Genomic DNA, 18952 nt, shown 5'->3' with positions numbered 1-18952 from the left:
ACAATATTTTATTCATTTTTACATGTTTACACTTCTATTTCCTCCAAAGTATTCTCCATTTGAAGCAAAGCATTAGTCCAGACATTTTTTCCACTATTTGAAGCAGTCCTGGAACTCTTGCCAAGCGATGCCTTTTAACATCTGTTTTTTTGTTTTGTTTTTTTCCAACTCTTCCACATCTTCAAATTCTGTAGCACCAGCTTCCGTCATCAGTCATCAGACCTTTGAAAAAGGTCTGGATCAACTTTCAACTGTTCTCTTCCTTCATGACATTCAGTCATAACTGCTTTTGATCTTCTGTGAGCAAGCAATGCCCAAATTTTGCAACTCTTTTCATTTGCAATTCTTCGTTTGCAATTCTTCGTTTGCAATTCTTCGTTTGCGACTCTTCGTTTGCGACTCTTCGTTTGCGACTCTTCGTTTGCGACTCTTCGTTTGCGACTCTTCGTTTGCGACTCTTCGTTTGCGACTCTTCGTTTGCGACTCTTCGTTGCGACTCTTCGTTTGCGACTCTTCGTTTGCGACTCTTCGTTTGCGACTCTTCGTTTGCGACTCTTCGTTTGCGACTCTTCGTTTGCGACTCTTCGTTTGCGACTCTTCGTTTGCGACTCTTCGTTTGCGACTCTTCGTTTGCGACTCTTCGTTTGCGACTCGTTGGCAGGAGCTCCAGGACACACCACTCATATCAATTTCAATTGTTCAGTGATGGTCCTCCAAGACCAATTCACGAATTTTTGTTTTCATTTGGGAGGTTGACAGATGCCCTTAGCAAGGTTGATATTCAAGCAACAAGTGGCCACACTTAAAAGCATGAAAACCACACTTAAGCTTGTGTTTTGCTCGTGGCTGTGTCCTTGCAAGCTGTTTGAAGCATGACAACCGATTTGGCTACCGTTTTCCCCCAGTAGAAAACAGAATTTCAAGGAAGCATGCTGTTTCTTCATTTCAGCCATTGCAAAGATCAATGAACAGGGGAGAAGCACCGCAGAACAAAGACACAGCACATTTTCTTTATTCACCAAAAAGGTTATACATAAAAAAAACGGTACAATCACGAGTGATTTAACATTAAACATGCGTATGGGGTCTGTTAAAAATTATACATGATTATAGTTTACGAATGATAAGACACTGTACAGGACAATTTTCACAGATGGAGTGGGGCGGGATTACGGACCCCACGAGCCCCGCCTCGTCACTGACCTTGGTTTTTTTCCTTTTTTTTCTTTTTTGGATTATCTCGCATTCATGAGGGTCCTTTTATTCACGACATTCTTCCATCTTTCATCAAACTCTTTCTTACTCAGGAACCTCCTCTCTAGCTCTATTTGTCTTTTTAGGTGGAATCTAAAATATACCACCAGACTAGGACCAGAGATGAAGTTGCCTGTTGTCACCCCTTTCATCCTTGTCTTCCATACTACCTGTTTCGCAGTTGCAACCACAGAGAAAACAATTCTTACCTTCTTTCGTTAAGAAATCCGGCGGGTCGATTTTCACAATGGATTCAGTCGATAGCTGTACACAAAGACACACCACGTGGTAGTACAACTTCACTTGATGATGCTTGTTGGCAGACTGATGCCTGAGGCTCGCATCAAGTGGCTTCTAGCAGCAGAAGCCTGAACTACAATGGGCTTGTCCCACAACATTTCCAGTTACTTTTGGGTATCTCCTCATACATTTGATATTTAAATATGTAACTCTGTCACAGTGGTGTGGGTCGGTTGCTGTGGTGGTTCAAAGGTCAATAGAACTGACCATTCCCTGTAGTGGTGTCCAATATTGATTGTTATATATTGGTCACAATATTCTAGTGATCAGTATGCTGAATAATTCACAGCCAGCAGTATTTGTCCAGTGACCAGTGGGGTGGACCAGTCACTGCAATATTACTCTCGTGGTCAGTTTTGAATTTCGAACTTCCAACTTTTATCTTGTGGAACCCCCCCCCCAAAAAAAAAACCCCATTTAATAGATATTGATGATTGACCACCATTTAGAACTAATTTGATTGAATTAATCTTTGGTCTGTCTTCTATAAATCTTTCTTGAGTGACCGTGTGGTAATATTGAGTGTATTAACATTAGATACAAAACAAAGGCAGACCTGGCAGTTTCATTTCATATTTGATTTTGCAGTCAATTATATCCTTCCTACTTTTATCTATTAAAAATTGATAATCAATTGTTATCTGTAAATGATGTCAGTTGCTGCTGTTGCATGTAATCTTGTTTCAGTGTGGAGGCGCAATGGCCCAGTGGTTAGGGCAGCGGACTCGCGGTCATAGGATCGCGGTTTCGATTCCCAGACCGGGCATTGTGAGTGTTTATTGAGCGAAAACACCTAAAAAGCTCCACGAGGCTCCGGCAGAGGATGGTGGTGATCCCTGCTGTACTCTCTTTCACCACAACTTTCTCTCACTCTTACTTCCAGTTTCTGTTGTACCTGTATTTCAAAGGGGCCGGCCTTATCACTCTCTGTGTCACGCTGAATATCCCCGAGAACTACGTTAAGGGTGCACGTGCCTGTGGAGTGCTCAGCCAATTACACGTTAATTTCATGAGCAGGCTGTTCCGTTGATTCGGATCAACCGGAACCCTCGTCGTCGTAACCGATGGAGTGCTTCAAAATCTTGTTTCAGTGCCTGGCTGAAATGATTCCAATTCACATGTCACGTCTTCTGAGGAAGACATGATGCATAAACAGATTTTATATTCTCTAGAATATGGTGCCTGATGTCAAATTATGGAACCTACTTTACTGTGAATCAAAAAAATGCAATCTGTTTTTGTACTGAATACAGAAAATCTTAGATTACTGGATATTGATTGGTTACTTTAGGCTAATCCTGGTGGATTATTTCAGTGATGGCCAGACTGTTCCATGTTCAGATTCTGTTTTAATCTCCCTAATTTGCAGTATTTCTTGAAATGATAATTTTATTCAAGACACTGACGAGAAAGCAGCTCTCTTGTTCAGTTTGCGATCTTTTTGGTTATCCATCCCCATCACCACGTTAATCTCGTCCACCAAGTGACCAACCACAATCGCTCGCAGCGTCAGCTGTAGTCCCTGCACTACAATCCGTGCATCTGTAACGCCTTCACAGTGTACTTCTCTTCCGTCGACTGCTCTAACACTGCTTTCTCCACTCCACGTCTCTGCCACTTCTGTAGTCATCAGGGTTGTCGTACAGCCCGTGGAGGTGACCGTCTTCATTTCATTTACCAAGGCTTATTTCCCATAGGAAGTGGGTAGCCACAACAAAACACACACCAGGCATCCCATTCATTTCCCAGCTCAGAGGTGAATCCTGTCCTATGCTCTGGTCAAGACACAGAAAGTGTCAAAGTGAAATAATTTTTCTCCAGAATACACTCCTCAAATTATTCCTGAGTGTCTGCAAGCAATTTACAGTAAGTTGATGTAGTGTGTGCGCGATTCGAATATAAAGGCACCTACCTTCTCTTCATTCCGATGGAGACCCTTCAGTGGTAACGGATCCTTCGACACAGCCCCGACCCGAACACTAAAGATAGCAGCTGCTGCGCCCAACCTTAGCGACGTCTTCCCACATCTTGACACCTCGACGGCCCTCGTTCGAAAGGCTGAATTCACCGCTCGCTGTGCGCGCCTGCAGGCTGACCCCTTCCGGTTAGCCCCAACTTCCGGTCAACTCACCCAGCTGCTGATGACATCCCACAGTTGACTTAAAGATTTCTGAAGATCAATGTTCTCTTGCTACCAAAGTTAAGACTGCAGCAGGAAGCATGGTGCCTACAATGTACCCAAACATATTGTGTAGCCCCTCCATCAGCAGCGATCCCTGGAAAGTCTAAGCAACACATTTGTCAGCCAAACAAGTGTGATTCCCAAGAACCCTTCCATATTCCTCTGATTTGTTGAGGACCATACTTTGCACTTGTTCGAGATGCAGTGTAACAGTCTAGACACGAGGTACTGTCCAGGCTACTCGTGGCTGTCCAGACAAAATGCCTTGTATGTTCTGGCTCTTTATGGTTCAAACCTTGGTTAACTTGGCTTTTCATCTTTTAAAGGTCAAAGTACCAGTCATATACTTGGGGCTGGGGTAATCAACTAAAATTGCCGGTCTTGAGTCTAAATCAAAAATTATGTTAATGTGCTTTGTGTTGCTGATTATTATTTTGAAAAAAAAACCCCCAAAAAAACAGCATTTCTGATTCTGTCCTTTATAGGATCTGGTGTTGACTTCAGTAGAGGCTACTCATGGCTGTCCAGACTTTGACCAGTGTAGGTGGGAAAGGCAGACTTGGTCAAGTATGATAATTGCTCTTCCTCTACATTTACTGCTGAGGGTGTGTACCCAGATACATTTTAGGTATATGAGGCTATTGATGTTGGGGGCTATTTCTGTGTCTAATAATTTTTAGGTTTGTCTGAGCTGTGTGAGAAAACTGGTGCTTTTAGAATGCTGTGGCGGGAGTGTTCTGGGAGTGTGGTATATGTCTGTTTGGAGGTGACCGTCTTCATTTCATTTACCAAGGCTTATTTCCTATAGGAAGTGGGTAGCCACAACAAAACACACACCAGGCATTCCATTCAGTTCCCAGCTCAGAGGTGAACCCTGTCCTATGGTCAGGTCAAGACACAGAAAACAACCCCTGATATCAGCAGCGGGGGCCGACAGCATTTGATGGTTTACCCCTACCACATTATGCTGGTTCCGTACCCCTTTGAGCAACATCAATTCACCCATCCATCCACAAACACTCTCCAAGCTTTCCTTTCATTTATAAACTCTCTTGCCTCTCTCACTCCAACACCTCTAACCACCAAAGCTTTCCTCACTCCATCCATCCACACAAACCGAGGCCTGCCTCTGATTCTGCTACCTACCACTTCTGCCTTCATCACCCTCCTCACCATCTGCTCCTCATCCATCTCCATGTGGCTGAACCACCTCAAAATTCATCTATCCATTTTGGTTGTTAGCTTTTCTCTTATTCCTGCTCATCTTTGCACCTCCTCATTGCCCATCCTGTTTGAATCTAGTTGCCTCCTTTCCTCCTCCTCTCAGCCCCCATGTCTCTACCATATAACATTCTCAGCATAATCATGCCCTCATACACACCTTTTATCCCGGCATACCTTTTACAACTCCAAGTATCTTACTTGCCTCCCTCACTCTATATCCCACTTCCTCAGCCAACCACCCCTACCATCTGCCGTTAGTATTTAGTCATCGATGTGACCGTTTGTTTGGAGCAGGGAGATGCCTTGAGTTTGCAGAAGTGCTCTTTCTTTCTCTTTCTCTCTCTTGGCAACCAATTAATTATCTTTGGAACATGAAGTATTTGGGCCCATTGAATCCTGACAAGCTGGCCAACCCATACCTATATAAAAGTCGTTAAATGATGGCTATTCCCCCTACATCACTTATAATTGGAATTGGGGGTGAGAATCGGGCATTGTTTGCCTTCTGGTTCGGGTAATTGTGGAGCAGATGATGATGCTTGGCGGTGTTCAAAGTGTAAAGGTAGTTATGAAGAAATTAGGGAATCTTTTATGTCACCTGTATTTGACAACCATGCTGCGTTAGTTTCTTATTGTATTTTGGGGTTTTGGTATTGTAGCTGAAGTGTGACATGGTGGGTAGGTTCCTGATCAGTGGTATTCCTTATATCAGGCAGAACCGTTAGCGCGCCGGGCGAAATGCTTAGCGGTATTTCGTCTGTTGTTATGTTCTGAGTTCGAATTCCGCCGAGGTCGACTTTGCCTTTCATCCTCTCGGGGTCGATAAAGTACCAGTTTCGCACTGGGGTCATGTAATCGACTTAATCCCTTTGTCTGTCCTTTTTTGTCCCCTCTGTGTAGCCCCTTGTGGGTAATAATGAAATAGGTATTCCTTATATCACGGTGCATTAAGAATCATTAAAATCTTGGACAAAATTCTTTGTATGTTCTGGCTCTTTATGGTTCAAACCTTGGTTAACTTGGCTTTTCATCTTTTAAAGGTCAAAGTACCAGTCATATACTTGGGGCTGGGGTAATCAACTAAAATTGCCGGTCTTGAGTCTAAATCAAAAATTATGTTAATGTGCTTTGTGTTACTGATTTTTATTTTGAAAAAAAAGCAAAAAAAAAAACAGCATTTCTGATTCTGTCCTTTATAGGATCTGGTGTTGACTTCAGTAGAGGTGGGCAGGGTGGACTCAGTTGCTGTTTTACTTCATCATTAGACCAGTGGTTGATACTTCATCAAATAACCACCATCACCCATTTAATGTTGTTCCCAAATTTAGTGTTATAGCTATAGTGTACTGTTTGTACGCATGGCTCAGTGGTTAGAGCATCGAGCTTATGATCGTGAGGTTTTGAGCTCGAATCCCGGACCGGGCTGCGTGTTGTGTTCTTGAGCAAGACACTTTATTTCACATTGCTCCAGTTCACTCAGCTGTAGAAATGAGTTGCGACGTCACGGGTGCCAAGCTGTATTGGGCCCCTTTGCCTTTCCCTTGGATAACACTGGTGGCGTGGAGAGGGGAGGCCGGTATGCATGGGCGACTGCTGGTCTTCCATAAACCACCTTGCCCAGACTTGTGACTAGGAGGGTAACCTTCTAGGTGCAATCCCATGGTCAGTGTCGTGACCGAAGGGGGTCCCAACTGTTTGCTAATTCCAGCTTCTAATATCTGCTGCTAATCCAACAAACCCAGTTCGGTTACCAAACGGTTGTAACAATGCTAACATTTAAACACTTTTTCTATTAAAATATATACACTGGATAAATTTAAAGCACTTGATGCAATAATCTTAGCAAGAATGGTATGAATGGGTGTGTAGTGGTTGCCAGATAGGTTTTGTTGATCACCTGAGAGAGGGACATTGGATTATCTCATCTAGGACACCCCTTCATAAGGGTTTCGGTTGTGTATACTATGTCACAGGGCACTGCACCATGTGGATCCGCAGTTTCCATCTAACTAGGAATATTAGGGTCGCATCCATTGCCTTAGAGCAGCTTAAAATGTTTGTTTGCTATTTTTTCTTCCTCCTGGGGTGAATGTGGATCTCATCAACCTCACACCTGTACCTGTTTTTCTAGATAGGTTTTGCTCACTTGAGGGACATTGGATTAGGAAAATCTCAAATGAATTTCTCCTTTCTGGAAAAATTCCAAAACTTTTGGCCCAACCTAACAGTAACTGTTCTGTCATATCTTAAGAGAAGTCTGAAATGCTGGTTGGTTATCTTTTTCTTCCTCCTGGGGTGAATGTGGATCTCATTTATCAATCACACACCTGTACCTGTTTTTCTATTCATAGTTTAACCTCTCCTTACCTGTCATAAAGCCACCTTCTATATTATGACACACCCTTCAGTTGAGGGCTCTTGTCTTGTGAGTTACTTGTTGTTGTCACTGGTGGCAATGTCATGTAATGGAAAAAAAAGGACCCAGCACACCCAGCAAAGGGGTTGCCATTACAGCATTTAGCAGTAAAACAAACAAAAGAACATCCATTTCAAAGCAGATAATGGAGCTTGGTGCTGCCCTCTGGTTGCCAGCGTTTGTCAAAATGTTCAAACCTTGCTGGCCCGGAAAATATTACAAAAACAATTTATTGGATGAGAAATATTTCCTCATTTAATAAGACATCATGGCTTGAATTCTTTGAAATGACTTTTGGAGGCATAAAAATTCTTCAGTGTTGAAGATATAAGCAGGAATTCTTGATATTTACCTTGGCAGCAAGGAGACACTTTGCTTGAATCTACCCTGGAACTAGTTCAGCTCTCTCTCACCCCTGGGGTCTCCAGGAATATAGAAGTGCTGTAACACTGAAAATATTGTAAAGTTTAAGGAATTGGAAGAAGATTTATGATTTGTTTTCTCAAATTCCTGAAACTCAGAAGAATGCAATTTAATTTTTTTCCTCTCGAGTGAAAACATTCTTCCATACACAGGAATTCTTCAGTGCTTCAACACATATCAAGAAAAGATTTTTTTTGTTTTTTCAAAAGAACATTTCTGGTTAGTTGAAGGGATGAAAATAAGAGGGGTGGGTGAGTGGGAAGGGAGTCTGTAATAGTAAGGAACCTTTTAATATGAAGTACCAACTTCAGGTATATTGAAATATGTTCTCGAGTGTGGAGACGTTTTTGGTGGTTAGACAAACTTTATTCAGAATTTTCTGTTGAAAAAAATATTCCTGTCAAAGCAGGAGGTGTAATGTCTAAAGAAAGATTGGTCTTTGTCAAGTTTTGGGTGAAAGGAAAATAAATTGTTCAGTGCCCACTTCAGTAAAATCTTTGTAAAATGGTTATTCCTGACGACTTTAGAATTAATCCTGATTTATTCCAGAATAAAGCTACAAAAACTGAAAATTGTGAGCAGATAAGGCAGATTATTTCCATATTTTTCTAAAGTTGTTGGAAATATCAAGAATTCTTCAAAATACAATCATATTTTAATATTTTTCTTTTGTTTCTTTTAAAATTCTTTGGAATTCACAGAATTCTGAATTATTTTACTTGTTTTAAATTACTAATTAAAAAGTCACAAATGTAGACAAGCAAAGCCTGGACTCTGCCAAAAGATTTCATTGTTTCAAAGCTTCCTAGAAACTGTCTGCTTGGTCATCTTTGGCCACGTCTTGCTCATGGCTTATTGGTCACCATTATTAGCTATAGCATGACTTGTCATTCCTCTTCATCCATTCTGAACTAAAAGCCAGGTCTGGTATAGGACGTTTATTTAAACCTCGCCAAGTGAAACCATTCAATGTTGTAGTTTATGATCTCTGAATGTTCCAGAATGTTCTAAATGCAGCAATGTTTTGTCTAAAAGTCCGTTGTCCCGTATTGTGGTGTCCAAATCAAGTAGGACCCGAGGCATGTTACAAACCAACTGATAGTCGGACAAATTCTCACCGCTCTCATGTTCGGCAAACTGACGCACTGCTCGGAAAGTTTCATCTGGATGGAAACATTTCTGAATTCGCTGACTGTTGGGTAATTTTACTGCCAATAGAATATTTTGCCCAACACATTCTGGTGCTACCACCAAAGTATTGGAAGTTTTTTCATCAGGTTCAGTGTCTGAAGATAAACCATCATTCTCTTCGAAACGGAGGTTTAATGGCAAACTTCTTGGAGATGCTGACTGATTGAGAACTGTATCAAAATGTTTGTTTTTGCTTCTATAGAACTCAAAGAATTCTGTATCTTTGACTTGACAAGAATCCATGTCCACTGTTGTGTCTGAGGTGTCAGTTGGTATAACATGGATATCTCTAGGTGTTGGCGTCGTAAACTTTGGCTTTATGGCTGGCAGTGGTTTATATCTGGACAGGGAGGAAGACTTTGGTCGGGTGACATTAATCAGGAAATCATCTGAAAAAAAGTTTAGCATATTCTTAGTAAATGTCTACAACATAAATATTGGTAAATGTAATGGCGGCAACTAGAATATCAACGCTGGAATCCTATTCATACACTGGAGTAAGATTGTGTATATGTTATACACACTAGAACAGAATCCTCTATGCACCAGGGTAGAATTGTGTGTGTGTGTGCATATGCACACATCAGATTAGAATTGTGTATACAAAAGTCCTTACAGTTAGTAATCCAATGTACTCTATACAATTATATAGAACTAGCAGTAATACCCGTCGTTCATCGGATAATTACTTTTACCCTTTCTCAGGAGTCACATTCAAAGTATTATTCTATATATATATAATAGATTTCTCAACGGGGTTTCAGGGAGTCACTGGCAATGTATCGTGATGATCAAAAATCTGGGCTGCTAAAATTTGGTTAAAGTGATTCAAACTTCAGACTCAACGCAAAATGGTCACATTTAATTCAAAGCGTTAAAAATGTTATGAAAAGAATTGGTATGTGTTCACAAAGTCCAAACGGTTAATACGAAAAAACCCTCCAGGCTACATTCCGAAAATTCATTTCTTTGCCGAATTTCTACAATGTTTACGGCGATTCGTTTTTATATTTTTATTTTTTATTTTTCATGCAATTTACGCATGCTTGCACGCGTGGTGAACACAGTTCACGTCAAACAGCTGACTGAGTGAAGTTCACTATTCAATGCATGGGATAAGGCCTAAACAAACACATTATCGATTTTTGCACTTGCGAAATGAATTTTGGAACAGAAATAGCGCAGTTCAATTTTCATTCGCCTAAACTTTAAGTGACCCATTTTTGGTGGTTCTACGATTTGTTGGCCAGATGTGCCGGGAAGTTAAACACACACACACACAGATACACACACACGCGCACACACACGCACAAAAGTTGAGTTTTATATAGATATTAGAAACGGTTCTAAAATTATTGATAAAAACTCAATCTGTTTCCAAACTTGAATTTTTTTTACCTTTAATTCCAAGACTTGTCAGGAACAAGATTTTATGATACAATTCATTATTTTACTATAAAACTAAATTTTCTTTTAAAGATTGCTTCTATTTACTCCAATTACATTATTGACATTGGACGGATATGTGTCCAGGTTTGTTATCATGTTTCGGTCGATTTCCTTTTCAGCCTTCATCAGGTGTCCTGGTAGAATTTTGAACCCAACTCTGGGTTCTCATTCCTAAGGTATTTTTTGATGATGTTATTTATTCAAGACACTGATTGGAATTGGACTCCACCTCGGGCAGATAGTGTACTGGTTAAGAGTGCAGGCTACTAACCCAAAGATTGCGAGTTCAATTCCAGGCAGTGCCTTGAATAAATATCAGCAAAAAAATACTTTAGGAATGAGAACCCAGGGTTGGGTTCAAAATTCTACAAGGACACTTGATGAAGGTTGGAGAGCAAATCGGCTGAAATATAACAAGATGAGGACATATCTCCATCCAATGTAAATAATATACAGAATTCATTTCAAAAATATAATTGTTTTTTTTTGTCACTGTCAAAATGACTTTGATTTTTAGATTCTGCGGAAAACTGAAAAACTGTTTTGAATTCTAGATTCAGTTAAGTTTTTATCACCCTAAAGGACCTCTCAAGCTCTAACTTTAGGTCAGGTCATTTTGTTCAAATTAAATTCTTTTGTATAAGGGTTGAATATTAGACCAGCTCATCATATCAAATAAAAACTGAATGACCATGAGTATTTTAAAACCTCATAAAGCAGTGATGAATTGGCAGAAATAGTGCCTCAATGTTTGTGCTGTATTTAATTCTACTCGTTTTGAGTTCAAATCCTGCCAAGGTTGACCTTGTCTCAACTACTACTACTAGGATTAATAAAACACCAGTCAAATAGACACAAAGCCACTAAATTTGAGTTTAGTCAATGGTAATGATTGGTACTAATTTAATATTTTAAATCCTAAAATTGTTTTACCGTTATGTCATGTCTGCCGTTACGTTCTGAGTTCAAATTCTGCCGAGGTCGACTTTGTCTTTCATCCTTTCAGGGTCGATTAAACAAGTACCAGTTACGCACTGGGGTCGATATAATCGACTTAATCCTTTTGTCTGTCTTTGTTTGTCCCCTTTATGTTTAGCCCCTTGTGGGCAATAAAGGAATAAGAAACATAAGCATGCTGGGCGAAATGCTTAGTATTTTGTGTCTTTACATTCTGAGTTCAAATTCCACTGAGGTCGACTTTGCCTTTCATCCTTTTGGAGGTCAAAGTACCAGTTGCATACTGGGCTTGATCTAATTGACTGGCCCCCTCCCACAAAATTTTTGGTTTTTAGCCTGTATGGAATAAATATATATTAAACTTTTTTGTTCTTAATTGATACTGGTTTCTGTTGAATAAAAATTAAAACATTAAGGTTCATTAAGCTCAATGAATGAGCTGGTAAAAAGTCCCCTGTTGAATTAGATATTGTCCCTTTTTTTTTTTTTTTTTTTTTGCACAATGTGGCTACCATCTTGGTTTTGAGATTATGCAGAACCTGTACACTTGGTTTGACATCGGCGTTCTCTTGGTTTTAAGATTGATTAACATACGTATACTGACTTCCTACTGCTTCAGCAATTTTGCCAGAAGTCTGTTCAGAAACATAGAGATAACTGTTTTCTTTAATGCTAATCCCAGTCCCTGCCAGCTGAGTTGAGATTGGGGCCAAAGTGCCATCATCAAATACCATTGTCTTCAATGGTGATAGGAGTACACAGCGACCTGTACACATCTCTTGGTGATTAGTAAAATCCAACTGTTCTGATTCAATGTACTTCCTGAGTTGGATGCCATTCATTCAAACAGCATTCTTCCAGTTTTTCAGCTTTTCTTTCTCGCCCATGACAGAAAACAGTTTTGGAGAGATAAAACAGCCTTCAAACTCAATACATCATAAGCGGAAAGTGTAACCTCTCGAAAGAGCTGTTCTTCACTCTTGCTCCAGAGCGTTGGCTGCGGTGTCATTCCGAAAAGCTCTATCTGCGATGATTTCATCTCAATCGAAGGAGAGGGGCTTTCTCCGTCCGGGTTGCAGATCCGTGGAATAAGCTGCCGGACGAGATGGTGAAAATGCCAACGACCGCTTGGTTCAGTCTCCCTTGACCACAAGTGGCCTGAACTCTTTACATGAGCACCACCCTGTACATAACTCCATGTCCCCCTACATGGCCTTGCTTTTTGCTTTTTGAGCCAAAAATTAACTAACTAACTACCCCTTCCATTTAAAAAATCATTTAAGCTTTTAAATTGTATAAATTTTCAATATTCTTTTAGATATTATTTTTCATATAGAAAATCTGTAATTTACGTTAAACCCTTTTGTAATATTTTTCTTTTTGTAAAAATAAAATTTGTTTCATGTCTTTGATTTTTTTAATTGGTTATTTAGACATTTTGTTGAATTTCCACTGGAATGAAGAACAATCATATCTTACTATGATTGGTCTTAGCAACTTTAATGGATCATAAATTTTTTATTGGATACACTTGAAAGAACATTAACTTCAGATCAACACTTTGTGCACACAGATGCACGTGCAGGTGCATGCAGATGCATGCGTGTGCAGATGGACATTATGAAGTTGAATGTTTTTTGTTAAATTTTTAATTGGAGATACATGCTTTGTAAGGTCCATGAATTCTTTTAAATTATTTTTGGAGACAATTTCTTAATCTTGGAGACAGTTCTTGATATCTTCCCAGCAAGGAGTTCCCTGGGCCCTACACCCAATGGAACTAGATCCCTTATCACCCCTGAAGTCCCTGCCAATATACACGTGACATAATTTTTTCTTTTGTTTGGAGATTGGATTGCAGGCAGACTAGGGTACCTCCTTGAAGGGCCTTTAGCTGAATGATCTGACCCCTAATCCTTTAAAACCTGGTACTTATTCTCTTGTTGAACTGCTAAGCTATGGGGACATAAACAAACCAACACACAAGCACATGATGAGCTTCTTACAGTTTGTTTACCAAATCCACTCCCAAGGCTTTGGTCAGTCCAAGGCTACTGTAGAAACTTGCCCAAGGTGCCATACAGTGAGACTGAACCTGGAACCATGTGGATGGGAAGTAAACCTCTTACCACACTGCCATGCTTGTGCTTAGGAAGATACTTCAATGTTTACTAATGAAATGGAAGAATATTTTATAAACCTGTGATGTAATGAGGGCCTCCACGGGGAATCTTTTGATTCACTCATGGTAACTTGGGGTTTAGGGTATTTGGTCGTGAGTCAGATTGCCGGCCAGTGTACTATGTCCTTGAGCAAGACACTCTATTCCCCATTGCTCCAGTCCACTCAGCATCTGTCATTCAAAGGGCCAGTCTTGTTGCATTCGGTATCGTACTGTAGGCAGCAAGCTGGCAGAACCGTTAGCATGCCGGGCAAAATGTTTAGGGGTATTTCACCTGCCGTTACGTTCTGAGTTCAAATTCCGCCGAGATCGACTTTGCCTTTCATCTTTTCGAGGTCGATAAATTAAGTACCAGTTATGCACTGGAGTCGATGTAATCGACTTAATCTGTTTGTCTGTCCTTGTTTGTCTCTCTGTTTAGCCCTTTGTGGGCAATAAAGAAGAAACATTAGCATGCCGGGCGAAATGCTTAGCAGTATTTCGTCTGCCGCTACAGTCTGAGTTCAAATTCCACCGAAGTCAACTTTGCCTTTCATCCTTTCGGAGTTGATTAAACAAGTACCAGTTACGCACTGGGGTCGATATAATCGATTTAATCTGTTTGTCTGTCCTTGTTTGTCCCCTCTATGTTTAGCCCCTTGTGGGCAATAAAGAAATAAGAAACATAACCATGCTGGGCGAAATGCTTAGTATTTTGTGTCTTTACATTCTGAGTTCAAATTCCACTGAGGTCGACTTTGCCTTTCATCTTTTTGGAGGTCAAAGTACCAGTTGCATACTGGGCTTGATTTAATTGACTGGCCCCCTCCCACAAAATTTCAGGCCTTGTGCCTAGAGTAGGAAATATTCTGTATCATACTGAGTCTCTGAGAACTGTTAAGGTTGTGCATATCTGTGGAATACTCAACCACTTGCATATTAATTTCACAAGCAGGCTGTTCTGTTGATTGAATCAACTGGGACCCTTGTCATTGTCACTGACAATGCCCGTAGCTATTTCTAGCAATTTGAGTTTCAGTTGAGGCCCTCTTGTTGGCTCAAGGTCCTAGGGTTCTAACCATTTCCTCAGCCAGGTAATTCTGTCTCTGAAACCACCCCAAACCTCAGTGAAATCTCCAACTCCCTTCACTAACAGTTTCTACTTTGTCTAGAACAGTGGTTTTCAACCAGGGTTCCGCGGAACCTTAGGGTTCTGCCAGTACAGTCCAGGGGTTCCGCAAGAAGTTACAAAACTGCTAAAATTGGCAGTAATTTTTAATTCTCCTGTGCAGATATGTGTGCATAAGACTATTAAATTATTGCACAGGGGTTCCCCGAGCCAGTGGAATGTTTCCTTGGGGTTCCGCTCCAGCAAAAAGTTTGAAAAGCACTGGTCTAGAAATTGAGTTTAAAAACAAAACCCAATTAAAATCTACGTTACCTTGATGGGGATTTTCAGAAATGTCTAACTGTGATGTTAAACCAGTCGAACAGTATCCTGATGATGGTGGGGTCGGTCGCTGTGGGTGGTCACGTCTGGATCCTTTTGTGGTCATTGGAGGTTTAATGAGGTAACTATCTGACATTCTTCGTGACTGCAGGGAAACTTGACCCTGCAGAGCTGCTTCCAAAGAGCTGAATGACTGTTGTTGGCTGCAAGGAAAGAAAAAAATGGTAAATTCTAGAATTTAAGTTTGAGTTTTTCTTTTGGCTAATTGAAAAACTGATCAAAAGATCCTACCCTAAGATCTTTTCTTAGACATCTGATGATCTGACAGAAAACTTTAGGCGCAGGAGTGGCTGTGTGGTAAGTAGCTTGCTTACCAACCACATGGTTCCGGGATCAGTCCCACTGTGTGGCACCTTGGGCAAGTGTCTTCTACTATAGCCTCGGGCCGACCAAAGCCTTGTGAGTGGATTTCGTAGACACTCACTCACTCACTCACTCACTCCTTCTTTTTCCATCTACACTTACGAGGTTTTGGTTGATCCAGGCCTATAGTAGAAGACACTCGCCAAAGGTGCCACGCAGTGGGACTGAACTCAGAATCACATTAAGCAAACAAAATGCCAATTTTATTTTGTTTCTATGAAACTGAATGATAATCCAATTTCTGATTTGTTCTCCCTGCACCATATGGAGTGGCTGTGTAGTAAGATGCTTGCTTACCAACCACATGGTTCCAGGTTCAGTCCCCCTGCATGGCACCTTTGGCAAGTGTCTTCAACTATAGCCATGGGCTGACCGAAGCCTTGCGAGTGGATTTCGTAGACAGAAACTGAAAGAAGCCTGTTGTGTGTGACTGTGTTCATCCCCCCACCGCTGTCACTTGACAACCGATGTTGGTATGTTTACATCCCCATAACTTAGTGGTTCGGCAAAATAGACCGATAGAATAAGTGGTAGGCTTACAAAGATTAAGTCCTGGGGTTGATTTGTTTGACTAAAGGCGGTGCTCCAGCATGGCCACAATCAAATGACAAAAGAAAAAAATGTTCAGTAATAAGGTGTTGAGTCGGTTCTTACCTGTTTGAGAGAGAATTACTCGGAGTATCTCTACCATTCTGATTTCTGCTGGCATCATTTGACCTCATTATTTGCTTTGATGGAATGAGAAAAGAATCTGGCAAAAAACAAAAATACTTATGAATTGTTGTTAAAACATTTTAATATCCATGTTCCATGCTGGAATGGGTTGGTTGGTTTGACAGGATCCCGTGGGTCTAAGGACTGAATCGAGCTCCAGTGTCTGCTTTGACAGTGTACTGGTGAACTTGTTATGCAGTGGCTGTGTGGTAAGTAGCTTGCTAACCAACCACATGGTTCTGGGTTCAGTCCCACTGCTTTGCATCTTGGGCAAGTGTCTTCTGCTATAGCCCCGGGCCGACCAAAGCCTTGTGAGTGGATTTGGTAGACGGAAACTGAAAGAAGCCTGTCGTATATATGTGTGTCTGTGTTTGTCCCCCTAGCATTGCTTGACAACCGATGCTGGTGTGTTTACGTCGCCGTCACTTAGCAGTTCGGCAAAAGAGAGCGATAGAATAAGTACTGGGCTTACAAAGAATAAGACCCGGGGTCGAGTTGCATGACTAAAGGCGGTGCTCCAGCATGGCCGCAGTACTTTACTCTCTTTTACTCTTTTACTTGTTTCAGAGTATCAGTAGAATTTGGTTGACAGAACTAGTGAATTCCTGCAAGGAAGTCTTTAGTTGAACACCACCATGTGGTCCTGGGTTTCCTTTAGTGGAGGTTCCTATGCTGTATATATTCAGGACAGATTTCTGGTCTGGGAATTACCTCTTTTCTTGCCATTGGTCCCAAGAAGCTCTAAAAGTTGTAAGCAATAAAAACAAGTCTGCCCTTGTTAATCTGCTGATGCTATAGTTTCATTGGTTCCTATCTAAATTGTCTTGGGAGGTGGTGGTCATCACTGGAACCAAATGCTTATTAAACCAATGAGAAAGCTTGTACATGGTTGTTTTTCCTGCTAAAAATATCTGCCAAATCTCCCTCAAACCATACACTTGTCTTTAAAAAATGGAGGATATTAGGTGACATATTTGATGGACAAGGTGAAATAGATGAGATGGTTGCAGCTGGAATGCCTTTGATTATAATGACCTAGGGTTAAAGAGCAACATCAATTACAGCTGCTACTTTTTCTGAATCAATGAGTGTCCTCATGCAGTTGTTTGACCAGCTAGAAAGAAGGTAAATTTTCTTCAAGCCACACTTGAACACAAAAAAAGGAAGGACACGCTGAATAAAGTAGCCATGGATTCATTAAGTCTGAAAAGAAGGCAGCAAATGGTCAGAAATATTAGCACTCCAGACAAAATACTTAACAGGCGCAGGAGTGGCTGTGTGGTAAGTAGCTTGCTAACCAACCACATGGTTCCGGGTTCAGTCCCACTGCGTGGCATCTTGGGCAAGTGTCTTCTGCTATAGCCCCGGGCCGACCAATGCCTTGTGAGTGGATTTGGTTGGCGAAAACTGAAAGAAGCCTGTCGAATATATATATATATATATGTATGTGTATGTATATGTTTGTGTGTCTGTGTTTGTCCCTCTAGCATTGCTTGACAACCGGTGTGGTGTTTATGTCCCCATTACTTAGCGGTTCGGCAAAAGAGACCGATAGAATAAGTACTGGGCTTACAAAAAGAATAAGTCCCGGGGTCGAGTTGCTCGATTAAAGTCGGTGCTCCAGCATGGCCGCAGTCAAATGACTGAAACAAGTAAAAGAGAGAGAGTAAGACCATATCTTATACAGAAATACGTGTGCACGGACGCACACACGTCGTCTGTCTGTCTGTCACTGCTCGGGTGAATTGTCAATAAAAAGCCATCACCGAAACATAACGCTTGAACATGTAATGTCATGTTTAGCCCAAGGTCAGATCTGATCTATGATCAAAGTATTCCAGCCGTAATCACGCAATCTTTTATTCAAAATATTAGATTTTCATCATACACTTTTTCAAAACCGTAGGCTGTGATTTGAGAGATTTGGCTGCTATTTCTTGTAGGCCGGGCAACACGAAGAGGGTCCCTCCTTCACACCGGTGACTCAGATATCTGCCTTCGTAAATATAAACATTGAATCGCCACACACACACACACACACACACACACACACCTACGAACACTGTTGGAGGGCTCCTACTTAGTAACATGACCGGCTAGAAATAGCAACTAAATCTCTCTCAAATCTCAGCCTACCAGCTGTAAATAACAGACGTATTGAATAATGCAGTCTTTGTACGTTACTATTAGCCAGTTTTCACAGGCTGCCCTGGGCTAAACAACAACAACAAGACGAAGCTCAGATATATAACAATATTATATCCGTGTTACTCAATGGAAGATGTTTTCTCGCGAAAAAAACCCAAACATCTGCTCATGACCATTCATTCTTACCTGTATTCAATGACTGTATGTCTCTGTTTGCACCTGTAAGGAATGCTGGTTGTGTAGACGATGTTAATCGAGAGGCACGGACAGGTAGATCGCGCCCAGCATGAGTATCGCCACTCGTAGCCATATTGTTTACAGTTTGCTCACCTGGGCGACGAGGAACCGACATCGAACGGACTGGCGGCTGTGGGCGCTCTTACGCACGTACATATACACGCATAGGGCAGAACTACACAAGCGTGCCCCATAATTTTCTGAAAAATGGAGATGTTTTACTGTTATTTTCTACAAATAACTTTCAGATGATGTTTTACGATTATATCAGAATTTGTTGTGAAAGGAGTTTAAGATTTACATGCCTCGACCTTGTTTCTTCACACGCCTTTATGATATAGATTACAATTATGGGCGACCTTTCCGTCGATTTCCGTAAAAACATTTTTTTTTTTACATATGGGCTTGCGGGAACTTTTGAAG

General features: G+C 41.0%; 1 protein-coding gene across 1 annotated transcript; it reads right to left on the bottom strand.

Annotated features, from left to right (window-relative positions):
- Positions 1–8084: 8084 nt before the first annotated feature.
- LOC115224563 lies at positions 8085–18722 on the bottom strand. The gene is made up of 4 exons (XM_029795487.2): positions 18479–18722; positions 16085–16181; positions 14999–15210; positions 8085–9379 (listed from the first exon to the last, which is right to left on the bottom strand). The coding sequence occupies exons 1-4, from the start codon at positions 18642–18644 to the stop codon at positions 8766–8768; spliced, it is 1089 nt and encodes a 362-aa protein (XP_029651347.1). The 5' UTR covers positions 18645–18722; the 3' UTR covers positions 8085–8765.
- Between the last annotated feature and the right edge of the window lie 230 nt (positions 18723–18952).

Source organism: Octopus sinensis, linkage group LG25 (genome assembly GCF_006345805.1).
Source record: "Octopus sinensis linkage group LG25, ASM634580v1, whole genome shotgun sequence".
Taxonomy (NCBI): domain Eukaryota; kingdom Metazoa; phylum Mollusca; class Cephalopoda; order Octopoda; family Octopodidae; genus Octopus; species Octopus sinensis.
The sequence above is the reverse complement of the archived record's forward strand: the minus strand, read 5'-3'. Positions and strand labels throughout refer to the sequence as shown.